This window comes from Penicillium canescens (genome assembly GCF_028828765.1).
Source record: "Penicillium canescens strain IBT 15451 chromosome Unknown utg000004l_segment0_segment0, whole genome shotgun sequence".
In the NCBI taxonomy this organism is placed as follows: Eukaryota; Fungi; Ascomycota; class Eurotiomycetes; order Eurotiales; family Aspergillaceae; genus Penicillium; species Penicillium canescens.
Window position 1 is genome coordinate 2617222 of NW_026703966.1, and position 19969 is coordinate 2637190.

Below are 19969 nucleotides of genomic sequence, written 5' to 3' on the forward strand. Positions count from 1 at the left end.
ACATGCATTCGTATATCGCAGACATAGAAGTTTTCTTACATTTTGCGTTCATATTTTTTGGTTAGCTTGCCAGAAATCGTTCACGATCATAATCGAATCATATGAAAAGATACTTAGGACTTAATGACCGCTTGATTTCAATAATTGTTCTTCAAAGCCGCTGAGCATCTCAGATCACTACGGGTATGTGGCGCTGTGATATCAAGAATTGCAACGAGACTTCTGTTCGCACATATGGAGAATGCATACTTTGCAATCGTTGTCTTTGGGCCAAACACCTTGAGCCAGAGAACCATACGTGTTCACTATGAGAGGTAAGTAAGGAAGAGATCCTATCCCACAGATTACACTAACGGTTTATCCATCACCAGGATGAAAAAAAAGCTATGATTTTGCGGGCTGCCCGAGCTGAACAACAAGAAATTCCCCAGAAGTAGTTATGCACTGAACTGAAGTTAATATCTGACCTGAAGGATTTGCAATCGCAAGAAGAGCGTGGAAAAATCTTAATATTGGAGACTGGCACAGTTAGGAGAGGAGGATTTGACAATGTACGTACTATCGCATGAAGGAGACCCTGCGTAACGATTAGAAGGAGGCTAATACTGTAATAGAGGACTTTTACACCTCCGCGGTATCCGATGAACGCAGGCCTGCAGCGAGGCATACATGGCCACCTGAACCATTCGTACCAAGGTATCACAAAAAAGGAGTACTCTAAAGTGGACCGGCCAAATGAAAGAGATTGCAAGTAGAGATATATGTCCTCAATAACAGCGATGTTTAATACCAGGCGATGTTTAACGGTGCTAAGGAATAACATGCTTCTACTTGATATCCAGTCCAGTATTCGCTGACAACCGGTCGGACCCCAATAAAGAGTGCGCCCACGATTTGTGATCATTCACAATTTTTCATTCTCAAAAGATTTACAGATGCTCTGCCATGTAATCACCCAAGATCATCCACTCTGGAATGTCCGGGATCACTACCCCCACATCATTGCCACTCCCCGAAAAAGGCCATTCTGGTAAGGGACCTTCGTTAATGGACCCAGATAGTTGATCAGGAAGCGAGATACCTTGACCTGGCAGATTACTGGCCATTAAATCGTTCTGGTCATCCCCATTTCGCTGGGATATTCCCGCAGGATTAGTATTGTTTTCATCCCTCTGCCCTGTCTCTAATGCAATGCTGCGACCCCGAGGGATAGCTAGATCACCAAATTGAGCCTCCGCAGCTCCCCCAGATGAAGCACCAAAATCGAGAATTTCCCACATCAGAGCCTCGTCGTCCGCAGACATTCTCGGCATATTTGAAGGGGTTGGCATTTTGGATAATGCCCCTGAGAATCCTTCTTGATTGTAATAAAGAGATCCATAATTTTGATGACGAGCAGCTAGCTCATTCACTTTGTGAACCTAGACAATTCCAATCAGCACTTAGATCAAGTGTTATAAAAGCCCTCCTTTACTTACCAGGACACTCATATTTTCCCAATATACTGACAGTTCTGTCATAAAATCGACAAGAACCCGAAACTCCTTATTGAGCAGCAAAGCAACTTGCGGATTCTTACTACCAGTATGCTCAAGTTGAATCGTAGCAGCGATTGCAGCTAGATATCCCAGGAACGGATCATAAGTCTCGAAATTGACCTCACCCATCTCCCTTATAAACCGCACTATCCATCTGGAGTGGAGAAGCGACGTCTCAAATGACTTTTGTAAAAATGTCGTGGATATATTACCATTGAAGTCGCGGAGTTTCGTCATGATAACGAACGGGTGGTGCAGCAGACATTGAATCGAATGGAATAGAAACTGGACACACACCCAAGTGGAAAGATATGTGTGTGACTGCGGATCTTCTCGGGCGCGTCTCTTGAAGTCGACATTGATGTATCGATGGGCATCTGCAAAATGTGTTTCGAATTGTAGCCATTCCGACTCGAGGATCGCGAGAGCGGACCCTGTTTGCCACGGTGGCAGCGTGTTCTCCGCGAATGGTTCGAAGACGTATTCTGCGGCCTTTCCCCAGAGCGCGTATAATCGAAGAAGACAAGCTAGGATGCCGTGGTCGACCTTCTGTCCTTGTTTCCCGGGCCCATCATGCAATGTACCGTGAACAACTGAGATTGACTCATTGAATGGAGGCCCTGTTTCCCGAGAGGGGAATGGAAGAGTAAAGTGCTTATCCGTTAGAGAGAGTGAATAGTTTCGTGAGGCACTGTATGTGCGATCGAGCATGAAAAATGCCCATGTAGTGCGCTTCCTCAGTTCGTTCTCTTGCGAATTTGAGGAATGCGAATATCGGTCTTTGTTCAGACCAACAGACTGAATAGTTCGCAGACCAAAGGCAACAGAAGCATACCCTCTGTGCGCCCGTCCATCGGCAAAGTCTGCTTGAGCCATAAGAAAAGTGCCCTGGAGGGCAGAAAGACTCATCTTGCCGTCTTTATATTGGTTTGATACGATATTCCAGGCTTTCTCTGAAAAGGACTTTGCGTCCAGTGGACCCCCGAGTAAAGTCTTCCTTGAACGTCGAGGAAGATGATATGTAAGAGCCACCAACGGAAGTGAGATCTCTGGCGGTAACGAGTTTGCATTTTCCAATAGCCATCCTTTCGAAAACACACCATATGGCTGGTCATGGAAGTGCGTTAGATAAATATCTACCTCCCTCTCTATGAACCCAGCAGGGAACCAGGTTCTATTTTGACTTCATCAGAACGTTTGAAATTGTTAGTGATTCGGGATTGAGAACATACTCTTGGCCCGGGCTCAAGGAGTCATTTGGGCGGCTGAGTTCTTGGGGGTCATCATGAGCGTCCCGTAGTTCATAGTCATGGTCCACATGTTGATTGTCCTCTGTTGTTCCATGCAAGGAAGTTGCTCCGGGTAGACCCTCTCTGAACCAAAGCAACAATCCGTCGGTCAGAATCAGTCGCAAATTTGAGAGGAGCTAACTTACTGAAGCAAACGCGCCATCGTTTCTAATCTTTCTTCGATACGCTGGAGCCTATCAGCGCTCGGAGAATCTTTCTGGATCTGCTAAACTTAGCATTATCTCTACAAGGTATCCGAAAGATCCGAGCAGGCAGTAATCGGTAAGAACATACCTCATTAGGCCCATTCTGCTGATCCTGGCCCTGAGCCGGAGCCGGAGCCGGCGCCGGTTTACTCCTGCTCCTCGCATGACTGGGTGTCTGCGGTTCGTATGAACAGAGCTGCCCTAACCGATGGCAGAGCGAGCATGTTGGTTTCTCGCCTGGGCAGCGCGCCTTTTTCCGACTATCAAATTTGGTCAGATATCAAAACTGATTAGGCTGGGGCGGTATCGCGGGTAATTTTTCTCGGAATTGCCACCTACCGGCAGGGACCACAGGCTTGCCGAGTGCGCTTTGTTGAGACCTTGTGTATGGTATAGTTATCACCTATTGAACTCATGGTAATTGGACAAGTGCATTGGCAGGATGGACCTTCGGGAATGTGGTTGGTTGGAGCTGGGGTGTCCTCGCTGTGCGGAGTCCCCCACGAATCTTTCCGCCAGTCACACAAGCCCGATATCCACGTTGGTCCAACTGGTGATGTACGCTTCCTTCGTTTTTGGGATCTACATGCTTACGGCTTCTAGTCAAACTCTATAGCCTGTATAGTTTGGCATATCTGCTGCGACCCTGGGTTTCCCTACCTGGAATGCAATTCCCGATAGAGCAATCTGCTCCTCCCTCTATGCATAAGGCATAATCAGCCATACACTTCAGCCTAGTTTACGTGTTGCCAGTTTTCGGTCATTCCTCAGCGCCACCATGCGAGCTGACTGGTCGTGGTCATTTAATGGTCTAAGAGAATGGCTTGACCGGGCCTGTCTCGACGTAAAGAGCTCAAGATAGATCATGGCGCTGTCAGGTGCATCTCTTAGTTTGGATGGAAAGAATAGCAAACAAAGGCGTCACACGAGAGACGCGGGATAATTGCTCTAGAACTGACTCGCCGTGTGGTATGTAGCACGTATGGGCTTGCTGTAAGTGAGATATCAAATTACATCTGATGTGCTGTCTAACTTGGCTTTCGTACAATCAAAATGGTAGACTAAATCAAAATGCTCGTTTCTCAGAAGACTCAGTTCTTTGACGTTCAGTTTGACATTGTTATCAGATCGGTAACCATTCGCCAATCAGGCACGTCAATTGGAGTCGGAAATGACACGTTTGACAACACACTTTCGCCGATAGATGTCGATCTTGCCAGGTCACCCTAAACTTCACATGAGATCATCGCCACTTGTTTCAAGTCAAGCAAGAGATCTTGGTTCCTTGATAGATAACGATCGGGTGGCTAGGATCTCCAAGTTTCGTATCCCCACGTTCCACTTCGAGCCGATCATGTGATCGGCTCAGACCTTGTTGGAGTTGTTCTCTGCGAGAATGATATTATGGGTGAAATGTTAGCAGGAGAAGAGCAGGGCCAGACTCAGTGACTGCCTTTCCAATTACCACAGAAAAACGATTGATAGAGGGACTCGGATCATAGATGAGGAGTTGATGGAGGGTTTGGTATGAACGAGATGGGTGTGCCAGACCGGTTGGATTACAGATAAAATAATTACCCCAACGACAATGTACGCAGTATATCTGAGTGGTCTGCTGCATGCATATACGTTACCCCCGAGAAAAGACCCACCAAAGCAGTTGAATATCCCAAAATATACAAAGTTTGAGGGATGATAGCTTGTACCACGGACCGCAGGAGTAACAGCATTTTGATCATATATCTTAGTTATTCCTCGGCCCTGCGTGGTCGCAAACCAAAAAGCATTGTTCAGACTGTCTGCGCGGTAGAAAAGTTCATATGACCTTAGCCAACGCATTGCAGCATGTAGGTGATATTATCAACGCATAAGCACACGGTAGTAAAGCCGGTCACCCGAGTGGCGTATTACAAGCGCGGTAGTTCGATCCGTCTACCGTACGCGCCCCCTCTCTGATCGACAGGTCCAAGCTGGCAAACTAATCTTCACGACCGTCCGGCGATGAACGGCTGAGCCTCCGTCCCGGTCCTGTGATCGGCGAATATGTGCATTTTGGGCACCCCCATGGGGAATCATGAGCTCATGCTCATGATAGGCGTCGTTTAGGTCTAGATAAGGTAATGTTATATTAGGTGTCCCACCTGCCATTCTATACAAAAGTTCGCGACAACCAAATTTGAGTTTCATTCTTCAGCTACTAAAGCGCCGGTATCAACGGCACGAATCAATTCTCACTTCACAATGTCTACTTTGCCTGCGTCATGGTATTCCTCCCCAGAGATGTACGAGCTTGAGCGACGCGCTATCTTCTGTCGGAAATGGCTTCTCACTACACACACAATGCGTTTCGCCAAGACTGGTGACTGGATCAAATATAATATCGCTGGATACGCCTTCATCCTTGTCAAGGATCGCGAGGGGAATGTCAATGCATTCCATAACATCTGTCGACACCGCGCATTCCCAGTAGTGACGGGGGATGGTGGTACTTCCCGAATCTTCTCCTGCCAATATCACGGATGGTCCTACGGACTCAATGGCAAGCTCGCGAAGGCACCTGGATACCAGGAGCTGGAGGGCTTTGATAAGAGCAAGAACGGTCTCCTACCGATCCACTCCCACATTGATGACAACGGATTCATCTGGCTGAACTTGGATGCCGACGAGACTCCTGAGGTTTCGTTCGCGGATGACTTTAAAGATATCGATCTGCAGGCCCGTCTCAAGGGTTTCAACTACGAAGACTACGAATTCGATAACGCATGGGAGACAACTGGAGAGTACAACTGGAAGACTCTTGCACACATCTACAATGAGCGCTACGAGGGCCAAACTTCTTACCCGGATAGCAAGTCCGAGCAGATTGCCAAGAGTCTGAGGGCTGCTAGTACCTACTACTTTCCCAATGCTACCATGACCGTTTCGTAAGTACATTGATCTGTTTGAGTCAATATCCACTGCTGACCGTGCATACAGACCCCATTCTTTCTTCATGCAGCGCTTTGTGCCCACAGGCCCCACTTCCTGCTCAGTCCGATACGAGGTTTTCCGAAACAAGAGCTCCAGCGAGGAGGAATTTGAAAAGATTAACGAAGTGTACAAGAGCATCATGTCCGAAGATAACGGTCTCTGCATTGAAGCACAAAAGAGCCTTAATGATGGACAGCTCTCTTCTCAGTTGGAGAAAGGCCCCCTCAGCTTCCAGACTACTGTCCATGACCTTATTACGGAGCACCAAAAACGGGAAGAGGAGGCACAGAAGCAGATCTGGCCTGCCCAGCAAAAACTCCCCGTCGAGGAAGAGACCAGTAAGGAGGACATGGATTTCTGCTCAAAGCTCACGAGTCCCCTCAGTGGGTGCTGCGGAGGAAAGGCTTGCGGAGCGGGCCCTGCACCAGGACCAGCGACTGCAACAGAGACAGCGGTCTACTAATCATATGCATAGAGCCTCGTGTTCTACTCTTGCGCATGGTTTAATTTTATGATAATGACACATTGCATATGATGACACTCTGTTTTCCACAATATTAGTTTGTTTCCAGGTCACACGACCACTATGCTTGCTGGCGTTGATAGTTTCGTCACACCGGGTCAGATGACTATCTATACCTCGACCTTTCCACTAATCAGAGACTAGCAAATGCAAGCAACCTTATTTATAGCCTGAACACCTAGGCACTATCTCCTTTCAAACCCAACTAGGTTGAAAGATAGCAGTTCACTTGGGGGATTTAACGTTCGAACCGGCATATGACTATGTAAGGAAAATAGCCTCCAGGGCTTGCCACTGGACATTTTAACCATTTCCAGTATAGGTTACATACGTTCTAGATCGGATGGACTCCCGGGGAAACAGAGGCCATTGACCCCTCCTCTTGGACGTATTTTACTTATTGTTACTCCCCTCACGGCCTCGGGAGATTACGATCTTCTTGTTTTCTTGTTATCTGACAAGCAACGTTACCTGTTTCCCTGCCTGTATTTCCCGCCCGTAACGCGCTACTATGGCTATCTTTAATCGCCTGCTTCGGTCATAACCCCGCAGCTAAATCCCCCGACCCTTTTTTTTTGTTAGATACTTCTCCTCAACATATATCATATTATCATATTTCTATTATGGTAATGCCGCGAGACAGTGCTCGTGGAAGATTACGGTCCCATGAGGCCTGCCTCAACTGCAGGTAAGAAGAGCGAACAGCTTATCTATTGGAGCGGGCCTGATGTCATACAGGAGAAAGAAAACCCGATGCCCGGCCGAGAAACCATCCTGCTCGAGCTGTGTGCGCCTGAATCAACCATGCCTTTATACATCGATATCGAGAAGCTCAAGGGGTGGACCATCTGTATGTACGGAGAATTTAATAATTGATGGAGAGCTAACTCTCTCCGCAGGACGATAGGCTCGCTTTCCTTGAAGAGAAAGTCAACCTCATTCTCAGCGGCTCTAGGCCAACACAAGACATTCAACCAGAGAAAGCGCGCGATGGAGGGAATGGAGTTTCCGACACAACTTATTCAACGCGAGCGCCTTCGAATGAACCTATTAACATTGTGAACGACCCGTTCTTCCTCGGCTTTGGCTATGACGACTCGACTTCCCAACCATCATCATCTGCGATCGCCAAAGCGATCGATCTTTACTTTGAATATTGCCATCGTCAGCCAATTTGGTGTTTTAATCGTGACGAGGTCTCCGATCCAAGCTGTCTTTCGGAAGAGCTTGTCTGTTGCCTTCTGGCGCTGACTTCAAGGTTCTCAAGAGACAGGGATCATTTAGAACATTATGGCGACAGTGCAAGAAGCTTGATTATGCTTCGCATGGCGAATGGCACGGTGGAACTGGAGACCATCGAGAGTCTTTGTCTGCTCGCCTATTCTTCGTTCTTAGGTATGGATACAAACTACTTGTGAAGTATGTCGCAGTCATTGACATTATTCTAGATGGAAATATTCATCTCGGTCGCTTCCATCTCGGCCTTGCATTACATCTCTGCCGGTCAGCGACGCTGGATCTGGAATCGTCATATGTCGGCGAAGGTCCTACCACCGAGCGCAAGAAGCGTTTGTTTTGGAGTCTCCAGTGCCTCGAGCAATCGTACGGGCAGCAAAACGGGTTTCTTTGTGTTCCATCAGAGATTCTGCGCGCATTCTATGTCTCGTCCAGCAGCGACCGGAGGTTGCAAAGTGAGAGCGAGGCAAAACCTCCACCACTCCCGACCGACGATCTCGGTTGCTTGACCTCATCCGATATAGGAATTTGGAGCTTGGCAGTTCACTTCGGCTGGGTCTGGAGCAGAGTACGCACATACGTTTCCGATTGTGCGCGGAACAGATTAAAGGAGCCCTGGAGACATGACTCGATGTATGCCATGGTGCTCTCCGACCTTACGGAAATCGAGAACAAACTTTCCCAGTGTCACCGTTACGATTCAGTCAAATTCTACGAGCGTACGGCAGAAGAACTGGCAATGAATCGAGATTACTGGGCTCCTTGGCTCAAGTTGCAATTCACCTATCATTGCATTCTTACCGTTCTCAACCACCCCTTCCTTTACATCATCGCATCACAGTACAATGATAACCTTGCAATTCCTAACGCCTTTTGGAGACGCTCCTCAGAGCTGGTTCTCTTACATGCCACCTGGCTCGTCCGCATGATAGATATGGTTTCGGAGAAAAAATGCGATTGATCGACCCATTCTTTGGATACGCCGCTGCCATTGCAGCTACAGTGCATCTATACTATTGCTGTGCTGCGGATCCCCGACTCAAATACAAATCCAAGGTGGACTTTACAAAATGCAGAAAGTTCCTCAAAACGTTTGTGAGCTTCTCGTCTGCATGTGCAGTCTTGGTAGGTCTTCTTTTTCCGGAGTAATTAACGGGCAAGCGCTGAAGTCAACAGGATCAAACTTTGGACAAGATGACGCGAATTGCTTCGGGCTCGGAAGATGTCGATTATGACTGGGAGCCTGAGAAAATTCATCTCAGTATTCCGTTGATGTGGGATGTCCTTCAGGTCAACTGTAAACCCAAGCCACATGAAGTGTCCACAGGCGGCTTGCTACATCCATCATTGACTCCGACAGTTTCAACAGAAGAGGCGGATGACAGTCCCACCTCCACTCTGGAGGTCATTGTCGCCATGTCTCCGAATGTCACCGTGAACACTGCAGATGGCGGTCAAGCTGCCCACATGCCTCCGAATCTAGCACGCACTTCGACCGCAAATTATTCACCAGACTTGGGCATCGGCGAAAAGCTACTTGCACCAGCTGACAGTCTAATGACCAACACTCCTTGGCTATGGGCTGACCCCTCACAATTTGTTGACCTGGAAAACAGTGTGGGATACGCAGATTCAGAATCGGCCCTCGGCAACATTGAAGGATTTTCCACATGGTGGGACTTTGGAAACTTATAGAACTAATAGGTTCATTGATATCTACTACGGCTTCACTGTGTCCTCAAGCCGTAACTCCCTTGTCATCATCCGACACTCCTATCCGAAACCCCCTTGCGAGATGCCCCTTTGCGAAAAAAAGCCCCCTAACAAACGCCAGATAAATACTTGATGCCCATGCGCTTCCCCAAAAGATCAAGTTCAAGCCGCCGCGACCGTCTTCAGCTTCTCCTGCAAAGCAGCAAAATTCCTCTTCATCGCACTCTCGGTAAACTGAGCCCCAGTGATCATCGGATACTTCTTCAGCGGCCCCTGGATCAAAGTATCCTTACAAGGCTGATTGAAATAAGCAATGCTGTACCGATCACCAAAATAGTCCCCGGGCTCGCACGGCGCCTTAACCCGATGGAAAGTCGACTTGAACCTGTCGTCCGACCACGACATGAGCAAATCCCCAATATTACAGACAATCGCCTCAGTGCTCGCTTCGACTTTGGTCCATTCGTCCCCTATCCCGAATTCCGTGACCACCTCTCGCCCAGGACAGATCTCCAGCCCACTCTGCCCTTCCTTTTGAAAGAGTAAAGTCAGAAAGTCCCAATCGGCATGTGCCCCTGCGCGATGATATTCTTGCCCGTCGGATTCCTCCGGCTGCGAAAAGTAATGAAGTAGACGCATGGTTGTCTGGGAATTTGGCCGTGAGATGCCGTGGCATTCGATGAAGAATGTTTCGGGGAAGCCTAGCCCGCGCGCGAAGCAGCGCATTAGGCGTTCGGATATTTCTTGGACGCGGTGCATGAAGGTGAGGCTGGTCGTTTGGAAGCCGGGTAGGTCGGAATCTTTGATCCACAGATCTTTCATGTTCTCGCCGAATTGCAGCTGGTAGGATTCTTTACTGTCGGGTTTGCCGGTTGATGGGCGGATTTGTGAGTTCTTCTCCCAGCCGACGTTGTTCGCGTTCCAGGGCACGGTTGCTTTCACGTTGTCTGGTAGATCGAACATGCTCTTGGATGTTGCGAACATTGCTTCGATGTCTTCTTTGGAGATTCCGTGGTTGATCACCGTGAAGAATCCCACATTTTCTGCGGCGTCGATTAGTTGGTTTGTTATTTCTTCTATCCGGTTTTCGAAGTCGTGCATGGAGATGCGTGGAATAGCGCGCTCGACGTAGCGAGTTTGGGAAGACATTTTGTTTGTTTGCTGACAGCCACAGGAGCAATTTGCGAAAAAATGATGTGTGCGTGTTTAAGGTGCATCGAGGAGCATGTGAGGAACTTTATAGGCAAGTTACTGTCATACAAGCTCGTCCGAAGGGGCCATAGTTGGGTTGATCTGCATCCTCGGCCGCCCTCGGCCGAGCTGATAAGAAGGGATTGGATATGGAGCAGAATACTAGCGACGAGGGGCTTTATATTCTTAGGTGTGTTTTAACTTATGTAGATTATTGTATTTCCCAATAAATGACTTAATTCATACCCATTGTTCTGTCATAGTTATGTTTAGATGGGCCATTGTCACAGTAGATGGACATTCAACCCACCAAACCATCGGGGCTGAGCGATATGCCACAAGAGAAATAAGCCAATGATAGCATCCCATTTGACTCGATCCTACCTAATGACATTGTGCGCTTCCTGATAGGCAAAACTAGTAAATTACCCGATAACGATAAACCCCAGATGTCCCATCCCCATCTTTTGTGCCTTGACACTAATCATGAGCTCGGGGATACATCGGAAGCGTCTAGCTTGTGTTGAATGTACACGTCGCAAGGTCAAATGTGACAAGATCCTGCCATGTCGAAACTGTGCCAGAAAGGGTATTTCGTGTACAAGACCGCGAGACCGGAGTTCTCCGGTCACAAGTATCGAGCATACTGGCAGACAGGATGAGGGATCCTTCGCCAGCCCTACTACTGGAGCACTGGATATCATTCAACGGCTTGAATCTCGAATCGAGCAACTTGAAACGGAACTGGAAGAAACCAGGGCCAGGGAAATTCAGCAGCCAACACCGACGGTCAGGTCAGCTTCTACACCCGGATTACCAACGACACCTTCACCCAGAGCAGTGCAAAGCTCTACCCTTGATACGGAAGAATCAGTAGGAGAGGTGGAAGACGCAGCAACAATCCTCGAGTTTCTAGCATGGGGACGTCGCAAAGACCCAACGTACCAGGACGCGATCATCCAAAACAGTAAGCCGGGTAACTCACCAGGGGATGTGACAGTCGAAGATGAAATTGACTACACACGTTCCCCTGGATACATGCCTTCATCAATATGCCAAATGCTTCTACCGACCCAGCCAAAAGTCTACCAATTGGTTGAATATCATATGGATTGTCTACTCTGGTACCACGGCGCATTGCACGCCACAACATTCATGCAAGAACTCGACGAGTTCTACAACGAGCATAACGGACAGATCGATGCACCGGGTGTAGATTTACAATGGGTAGCTCTACTATTCACCATCCTCACAGGGTCAATGACCTGCGCGCCCCGTAGCGTCGCCCAATCCTGGGGATTCCACAGCGAGGAACAAGATACGCTATCAAAGCGCTGGCTGAAAGCCACAACAACATGCCTCCAACAGGCAGAATACATGGCGTACCACTCCATCTATTCCGTGCAGGCCATTGCAACTCTCACAATCTCCGCACATATGCTCGGATACTCAAACGGATTATCAGTCCTGCTCGCCTCAGCCGTCCGCATCGCCCAAGGACTCGGCCTCCACCAACTAGGAGAAGAAAAAGAAAGAAACCACAACACAGGCACAGACAATCTAATAAACTGCGAAATCGGCCGACGAGTCTGGTGCCAACTCTGCATCCAAGACTGGTTTTCAATCCCCTTTACAGAAAGCTATCTCCTCCACCATCAAGGGTTCACAACACCCAAACCCCAAGACAGCGACGATAACATGAACCCCCTCCCAGACCACACTCCAACAGTAACTAGCTATTCCCGTCTCTTCTACGATATCGCCGCCCTAATGCCAAACCTCCAAGACGCCATCTCGGCCTCTAATACACCCTACACAAAATACGAACAAGTCCTCAAATACGATCGCAAGTTGCGGACCCTCGCGACGAAACATTTACCCTATTTTCTCCAGAATGTTCCCCTGGACCCGAATTGGCCATGTTATGCCCCGTGGGCACGGCGCAGTCTGGCTATTAGTTCTGCACACAAGATTATCATGATCCATCGGAAATTCCTCAGTGCTAGCTTTTCGAATCCCTTGTTTGTGTTTACGCGGAAGACATGCGTCGCGGCTTCGAGGACTATTATTAAGGAGCAGATGGAGGCTGTCAGGGATGGGGGGCCTGTACTTTGGATCCATCAAGCTTTTAGTGTTACGGCTAGTGTAAGTGCATGATTTCAGGTAGTTGGATGGTGTTTTCGGGGTCGGTTATGCTGACGAATGAGTACAGATCATCTTATGTCTAGATCTTTTTCATCAGACTGGACCCGAGCGCGAGTCTTCGGAACATAGACGGCTTATTGATGGCGGAATTGAGATATTGTCTCAGTGTCAGTCGGATATGATTGCGAAACGGGGTGTTTCTTTGTTAAAAGCCATGCTTGCTGATGAGCAGTGCAAGACATCTGAACGAAGGCTTATTGTGGGAGTGCATGGACGAAGAGATGTCTGCCTCGACATGTCTGGCACGCAACGGTGCAATTATTTGAATATCCCGGCTATCATTCGGACTTTTTACCAGCAAGATCATGCCGCGCTGATTGGGAAATCACGGCGTTCATCGGAGATGTCTGAAGTTGCACGATGGCCTGAGTTGATAAGGGATGAATCTGTGCCTACGCCTAGCGTTGATATCTTCGCATCTCTTGGGTTGGACTGCGTCGGGGGATTGGATGAAATACTGAATATGGCAGCGGACTATATGAATTGAATCAGTTGCAACGCCTTGTTGTCATGAGAGGTTAGTTGAGCTTGATATTGTGGTCCCTTGTTCAAACAAAGGCACTGCGGTAAATTTTCGTCTCATGGCTCTACAATTATGTTCATTCCTAACAAGTATATCCAAATGCCAATTAAATATCATAAATACGCAAAATGCGAAGGGCTTGCCCAGTCAATATGTACGCGCGATTGGCGCGGTCCCAAATGTCGGATATATGCAAGCATGGCAAAAAAAAATGAAAAGCGATCCAAAATCTCCAAACGAAAAACGAAAATGGTGAGTGTGGGTTTAGTCAACCTTCCGAACCTGAGTTACAGGTGCCCTGTAAACACGGCGGCCGTGAAGAATGTATAAAGCAATGGCGAAAATGACCACAGCGCCAAAGACAAGGATAGACCAATTCATACTCACGAGAGTCGGGTTGTTGGCAGTCGGGAAGAAAGTGAAAATAATGGCGAAGCAGAGCCATGCCAGGGAGAAAACATTAATGGCCAAACCGAATGAGCCGAGCGAGAAGCGCGCTGGGGGATACCACCCGGCTGGAAACGAACACGGATGACCGCGGCAATTGGTAGAATGTATGTCGTGAAGAGAGCGGCAATCATAACGGATGCGACGGCGTTGAAGGCGGCAGTAGATCCGATGTTGATCAAGCTCAGTAGCACGGTGATGATGGTCGAGACCAGCACGGAGCAGACGGGGATCTGGGTTCGTCGGTTCACATGCGCGAGCTGCTTAGAGAAGGGCAGGGCCTCGTCGCGGGCGAAAGCGAAGGTCTGACGGGAGACTGTTGCGAGAATGCCGATTGCACTGCAGACTTCTAAAACGAGGATGATGGCGGCTACGCCGTTGGTAGCGGGAATAGAGCCAGTGGCGCGTTGAACCGCGGGGAGGAAAGAGAATCCACTGGCAGGCTCGAGGATGGCATCTGTCAAGGGGCCCATGTTATATAGTAGAGTAACCAGCATGATGAAGCCGAGGGCACCGTTGATCAAGGCGGTTGAAACCATGCACCACGGCACAATCAAGGCAGCGTTCTGGACTTCCTCGGCTGTTCACTATTAGCGATTATCCTAAATTTGCAAAGCGACATTGTTGACTTACCCATATGCGTCGCGGCGTCCGGGCCTGTCCAGGAGAAAATGGGGGTAAGCTGGCCTACCAAACATGCCAGTCCTACACTTGACCATCCGCCGGAGTTGGTGAATTCCTTCCAGACGGTTTCATCAGAAGCCTTCCCGGGGGACATAACCCACATCAAAACGAGGACAGCGACAAATCCACCGAGATGAATGGCGAGGATGAGACCCTCCATGGGAGGGAGGATCTTGTAACCCCAAGTGTTGACCACAGTTCCGACAGCAGCGATAGCGATGGTCAGCAGGGTACCGTGCCAGCGCTCATATCCATACATCCAGCCGGAGGGATCTGAGTAATTGAAGACCAGTAATCCTTGGATCAAGGTACCGCAAAGGAAACAAATGCTCGCAAATGCGGCCTGCCATCCCAGAACCGAAAGCCATCCTGGTGCGACATTAGCGCGACTCAAGTTTATAGATCGAAAGTGTGATCGAACCGGTGAGATAACTCAAAAATCGCTGGTACCTGGGCCAAGCAAACTCACTGACCCAGTGATACTGTCCACCGGATGTTGGCGAGCTAAATAAATGTTAATTTTCATGCGCGCAAGGGGTGCATTTGTACTTACATCGACGCGATTTCAGCCATGGACACGACCGCGGCGAAAAATCCCACGAATGAAGCAATGTATACATAGACCATGCCCGCTTTTCCACCATCGACAAGACCATAGGTACTCGTGCTGCGCGTCCTCCATTATTATGGCTGTTCCATGTCGCAAACCAGTCGCAATACCAGTCGCGGTCGCGTGGGCCAAACTCACAGTAAAATGGACTCCCATGTGGCCATCAACGTCGTCGTGAATCCCAAAATCGAATAAAATCGGAAATTTCTCTGCCGTTGATCAGCCCTCGTCCCGCACTTCCATTCCAACTGGTCGCACCTTGAACTGCTGGGTCTTGCCCAGACGCTGCATGTCCCAGTCATCTTGGGTGGTCGCGTCGAGGCCGACCTCCTGGGACATCAACTCCTTGTCTCTCATGGCGTACGAGTGTTAGGAGAGGGGAAAAGAGAGAAAGTGAAGATCGCAAGATCAGAGCTGGGAAGGGGGAAAATTACCAATCATAAGGGGGAGAAGGGAGAACGGGGACATAGGAGTGGAGCTTGAAGTTTATCTTGATTTTGCGTGCATTCGGTCCGGGCATACATGTACATGTATTACCTTTGCAGTCTGGGATCTACCATATGCAGAGATGGTTCTATGTTCTCTATGGGGGCTGTATCGCTGTCTCGCTGTATCGCTGTTCATAGGAACTTTTTCCCGGGTTTGGCCTCAAATCACACATTCCAGTCAGGAAGGCAAGATGCCGACTCCACCGCCACACTCTTCACAAAGTTCAGACCGCATAGCTCGCACTGAATTAGATTGCCCGTGGGGTCAGGAGTTAATCTTTCCGCAAATGATAAATGTCTCGTCATGCAGCCAGCACACGGTCCCACTCGCACAAACCGCTCGGGGTCAAAGACTTCGGAATAGGGCCAATCAAGTCGACGTTTCAGGTTCAGGATTCGGGATGACCCGTCACAGATGGAGTGGCGGCCGAAACAAGCTCGTAGAAAAGGTACGCATAAATACTGGTGGGATCACAACTTGGCACGGACTCGCGAATGTTGATAGATCACGTAAATATGGAAGAGTTGGGTTGTGCAATCAATAGTCGGGGTGCGCCGGAGACAAAAGGCAGCCAAGTGACTTGGCAGCTGCATAACTACCCCTGTTTGATGTGCTGTGTCTAGGCAACGAGGCACCTGCGATATTCCCAGCCACTAACCGCGTGCTGCATTTACCCCTGTTCCCTGTTCCCTCGTGGTTTTGATAATTTTGATACCCGTCGGCGAATTGGGTTCTTTGGTTCGAATCTTAAACACGTCTGACGTATACGCTAGAGCAGACGACATTCCTGCGGAGATAAGTTACAACAGGGATCATAGATATGTATCCTGTGCCACGCAGTATTGAACAGTCTCTACACGAAAAGGCGAGGATACCGTTAGATATAATGTTTTTTCTATGACCTCTCTTTTTTTGCCCTTTTTTTTGCCCATTTTTGAGTGCCTGGGGTTGCACTTGTTTAAAACTAGTGGGTTAATCATGTAGTGGGAGTGCGAAGGACCTAACTTTTATAGTCTATGACTGTATTATTGTAACAAGTTGCTTTCTTCGGTTCTCGGCAATCAAGACTTATCGCTACTTGTTCGACCTCTTATTTGTGTGTATACGCCGTCGCCCTTACTACAAACACATGGATGAAACAAAATCAATCTGATAGTGTCAATAATCGATGAGTATTCTCGTTTCCAGCATCTCCGGACCGACATCCGACTCTCAGCGGGCTTGGTCGCAGAAAAGACGTGATCGCACAGTCAGGGCGCAGGATGCCGGAAACCGATGGCATGAAATAGTCGTGCCTAAATCCCTGGAGTCTCTACGGTCGGCACGATCGGTCAGAGCTGCCGAGAGATGCCGATGTCTCACAGTTCGGCAAGCCAAGCGACTGTTTTCTTCGAGTGAGACATCACCCACAATGCGGATCCAAACTTCAATGGTCTGTCTGGGATACACAGCCTTATGTCTGGGTTTGAAAAGGATCTAGGAAGATAAAAAAAACAAAAGAAGGAAATTTAGCTTAAGCCAAAGATGACGCGCTGCGTCATGTATGAACGCGTTCGCAAAGCCATATTCCCATGCACAGGCTAAAAATAGTGCTATCAGTGAAGAATAGACAACATCTTATCATTAGTGCATTGCGTGGCAGCCACCTACCTCGATCAATTATTGGATACGCAGTACTCGGCATTTCTTCGTCGATGTCTTGCCCATTGGAGACGACTAACCGAACGGAGATATTAAGTCCGATTGCCGAGCGGAGCGTCGTGTTCGTATTCTCAGTTCTGCAGGATTTAAACTACATACAGTGTACAGTGTATAGCATATTCTGAGTCTGGTACGGTGTACTCGACGAAATCCCTGCCCTGTTAGCCTTGATCCAACAATTCCTCCTTATCTGATTGGAAACCATCTTAAATGGCACATCTACGCCACATCCCGCCCCAAGGACGAGGACGCGTGGGCTAGTGGCGTTGCAGTTCCTCGGCCTTGAGGGGCTCGACAGAGATGATCCTCGAGCGTTTCTCCTTACTGGTCGACTGGTGGAGTTGGGTTTAGCCACGAGGTAATTTAGCGGACTATCCAACCGGCAGAGACTCTAGTCTCTGGTTGGCGCTGCCGCACTTCTCGAAGGAAAATCGATCCACTAGAAGCTTGGCGGACCAATATTCTACTATGGGAATGCCGTCACCTACCGAATCAACATACGCGTCCACTCCCGAGTTTCCACTGTCCGTGCAGCCAAGAGTACCCAGCAGGGAGTCTCTGGGCAGAGAGTGAACGTTGACCCGTTCAAGCGGGAGTAATAATGATGTCCGCTTTATATCCCCCTTGCCCGTTTCTCCCCTCGATATCCCTTGTTTCGTCCGCGATGCGCCAATGTTCTTGCGGAATTCTTCTGGCCTGCGTCGCATGAGCTCCTGGCTCCGCGGTAATCGCCTGAATTATCTTCCTATCCGATGGATCGCCCTGCTTGTTGCTGTCCTGGGAGGCGCAATTTTCTTCTATATATTTGCCGTCCCACAACTTCTTAGATTGCGCTTCCGCGCCGGGTTGAGTTGGTATGACCTAGGTGCTCAAGGGCTAGGTCCGAACCGGAACTACGTTTCTTTCGACCAGGAATCGCCAATTGTTGAAATTTCCCCGCCTGGTGCGCAATGCGATCCGAGATATACCTTCCTTGCGCCTCGCGGCGATTCAGTCGCCCATCCTGGTCCTATGATTCTGGATTCTGCTGGTGAACTTGTTTGGACAAAATGGAATTGGGGTACGACACAGGACTTCAAAGTACAGCGGTACAAGGGCGAGGATTTCCTTACCTACTGGCAAGGTGATACAGATGACAACTATGGCCGGGGATTGTGGTACATGGTAGGACAGACATTGGAATTGGCTCGCCAGCAGCTCAATATACTAACCTTCTCTTGGTATGTAGCTTGATTCTACCTATACCCAAAGATATGTTGTATCACCCGTCGGCATGTATGACGGCGATCTACACGAGTTCCATATCACCGCCAACGACACCGCACTTCTGATGATTTACGACCCTATCGTGGCGGACCTGCGATCTGTTGGTGGCCCCGAGCTGGGATGGATATACGACGGAGTGTTCCAGGAAGTCGACCTTGAAACAGGAGAACTTCTGTTCCAGTGGCGCGCATCCGACTATTACTCCCCAAGCGATAGTTACGACCCAATTGGAGACACCGGTACTGGACGCACCTCAGGATACGACTACTGCCATATCAACAGCGTGGACAAGGACGACCAGGGCCGGTACCTGGTATCGATGCGGCACCTCCATACCATCGCCTGCATAGACGGAACCACCGGCGAAGTTTCCTGGTCCTTGGGAGGAAAGAAGAACGACTTCACCGATGCTTCCGACGGAGCCGCCACCGATTTCGCTTGGCAGCACGATGCCCGCTGGCGGGGCCCTAACCGCCTCAGTCTTTTCGATAATGCCGCCTATACCAATGACGACCCCTCCGCAGTGAGCCGCGGAATGATCATCGACCTGGATATGAACGCGCAGCAGGCGACACTCGCACAATCCTACGATCACCCGCAGGACATGATGTCCGTTTCTCAGGGAAACCTGCAACTGCTCGATACCGGCAACGTCCTCGTGGGCTGGGGTCACTCGGCTGCATACACCGAGTTCTCACCTGAGGGCGAGGTAGTATGCAATGTGCACTTCGGCGCCTCGGCTTTCTTCACCTTCGGCCGGGTAGTCTCCTACCGCGTTTTCAAATTCGACTGGATCGGTCATCCTACATCAACACCTGACGCTACGCTCACCCCGGACAGTGTCTTCGTTAGCTGGAATGGTGCGACGGAGGTAGCTGCGTGGCGCGTCGAGGCATGGGATGGCGGAAGCTTGTCGAATATGACATTCAGCGCCGTCGACGAGGTTACTCGGTCTGGGTTTGAGACTGAGATTCCACTGATTCCTGAGGTGGTTTCTTTCTTCCGCTTGCGCGCTATCCATGCAAATGGTGATAGCCTTGGTGTGACGGGATTGCTTCAAAGGTTGCCTGCTTCGGCAGCTGGAAGTTCTTCGAGGTCTTCTGGTTATTCGTGGGCCACGTGGACTATTGTGATTGTGGCGCTTGGATGTCTTGTTTGTGGTGTTTATTTCGCTGTCCACCGTCGTTTTCGCGGTGTATCTCGCTCTATTGGTCCTTATCAGTTGGTTGCATATAAGGAGGATGAAGATGAACATAATCGTCTGCCATTGTAGGACGCTGGCGTCCTGGATACCCCCCACTGGCATTTTGCATATACTCGTGGTATATATTGTTGGAAATACGCTTTCCTATTACAGTGTATTGAAAGCATTGTCCTT

General features: G+C 49.2%; 7 protein-coding genes across 7 annotated transcripts; 4 read left to right on the forward strand and 3 right to left on the reverse strand.

Moving 5' to 3' along the window:
- Positions 1-873: 873 nt before the first annotated feature.
- Positions 874-3449, reverse strand: N7446_006350 (Zn(II)2Cys6 transcription factor; the record flags this gene model as incomplete). Its single annotated transcript, XM_058515098.1, has 6 exons — positions 874-1421; positions 1479-2712; positions 2771-2911; positions 2974-3050; positions 3122-3293; positions 3373-3449. The coding sequence occupies 6 exons, from the start codon at positions 3447-3449 to the stop codon at positions 930-932; spliced, it is 2193 nt and encodes a 730-aa protein (XP_058372276.1). The 3' UTR covers positions 874-929.
- Positions 3450-5274: 1825 nt separating this feature from the next.
- Positions 5275-6466, forward strand: N7446_006351 (aromatic ring-hydroxylating oxygenase subunit alpha; the record flags this gene model as incomplete). The annotated part of the gene is made up of 2 exons (XM_058515099.1): positions 5275-5957; positions 6010-6466. 2 exons carry the CDS (start codon positions 5275-5277, stop codon positions 6464-6466), a joined length of 1140 nt encoding a protein of 379 aa, XP_058372277.1.
- Positions 6467-7149: 683 nt separating this feature from the next.
- N7446_006352 (putative C6 transcription factor) lies at positions 7150-9457 on the forward strand (the record flags this gene model as incomplete). The annotated part of the gene is made up of 6 exons (XM_058515100.1): positions 7150-7214; positions 7265-7376; positions 7426-7921; positions 7975-8602; positions 8695-8887; positions 8939-9457. 6 exons carry the CDS (start codon positions 7150-7152, stop codon positions 9455-9457), a joined length of 2013 nt encoding a protein of 670 aa, XP_058372278.1.
- A 180-nt stretch (positions 9458-9637) lies between these two features.
- N7446_006353 (uncharacterized protein) lies at positions 9638-10624 on the reverse strand (the record flags this gene model as incomplete). Its single annotated transcript, XM_058515101.1, has 1 exon — positions 9638-10624. The coding sequence occupies one exon, from the start codon at positions 10622-10624 to the stop codon at positions 9638-9640; it is 987 nt and encodes a 328-aa protein (XP_058372279.1).
- Positions 10625-11232: 608 nt separating this feature from the next.
- N7446_006354 (fungal specific transcription factor domain-containing protein) lies at positions 11233-13358 on the forward strand (the record flags this gene model as incomplete). Its single annotated transcript, XM_058515102.1, has 3 exons — positions 11233-11255; positions 11320-12811; positions 12879-13358. The coding sequence occupies 3 exons, from the start codon at positions 11233-11235 to the stop codon at positions 13356-13358; spliced, it is 1995 nt and encodes a 664-aa protein (XP_058372280.1).
- A 242-nt stretch (positions 13359-13600) lies between these two features.
- Positions 13601-15523, reverse strand: N7446_006355 (uncharacterized protein). Its single transcript, XM_058515103.1, has 6 exons — positions 15394-15523; positions 15274-15344; positions 15079-15192; positions 14947-15029; positions 14475-14894; positions 13601-14421 (listed from the first exon to the last, which is right to left on the reverse strand). Exons 1-6 carry the CDS (start codon positions 15490-15492, stop codon positions 13778-13780), a joined length of 1431 nt encoding a protein of 476 aa, XP_058372281.1. The 5' UTR covers positions 15493-15523; the 3' UTR covers positions 13601-13777.
- A 2408-nt stretch (positions 15524-17931) lies between these two features.
- Positions 17932-19864, forward strand: N7446_006356 (arylsulfotransferase family protein; the record flags this gene model as incomplete). The annotated part of the gene is made up of 2 exons (XM_058515104.1): positions 17932-18489; positions 18554-19864. The coding sequence occupies exons 1-2, from the start codon at positions 17998-18000 to the stop codon at positions 19862-19864; spliced, it is 1803 nt and encodes a 600-aa protein (XP_058372282.1). The 5' UTR covers positions 17932-17997.
- Between the last annotated feature and the right edge of the window lie 105 nt (positions 19865-19969).

Bases quoted from the DNA above. Each gene is read 5' to 3' on its own strand.
- N7446_006355 (XM_058515103.1), bottom strand. From the start codon at position 15,492: ATGAGAGACAAGGAGTTGATGTCCCAGGAGGTCGGCCTCGACGCGACC. The intron at 15,193-15,273 runs GTGAGTTTGGCC...GAGGACGCGCAG, and splicing joins ACATGGGAGTCCATTTTACT to CACGAGTACCTATGGTCTTG. The intron at 14,895-14,946 runs GTTCGATCACAC...ATGTCGCACCAG, and splicing joins ATTTTTGAGTTATCTCACCG to GATGGCTTTCGGTTCTGGGA.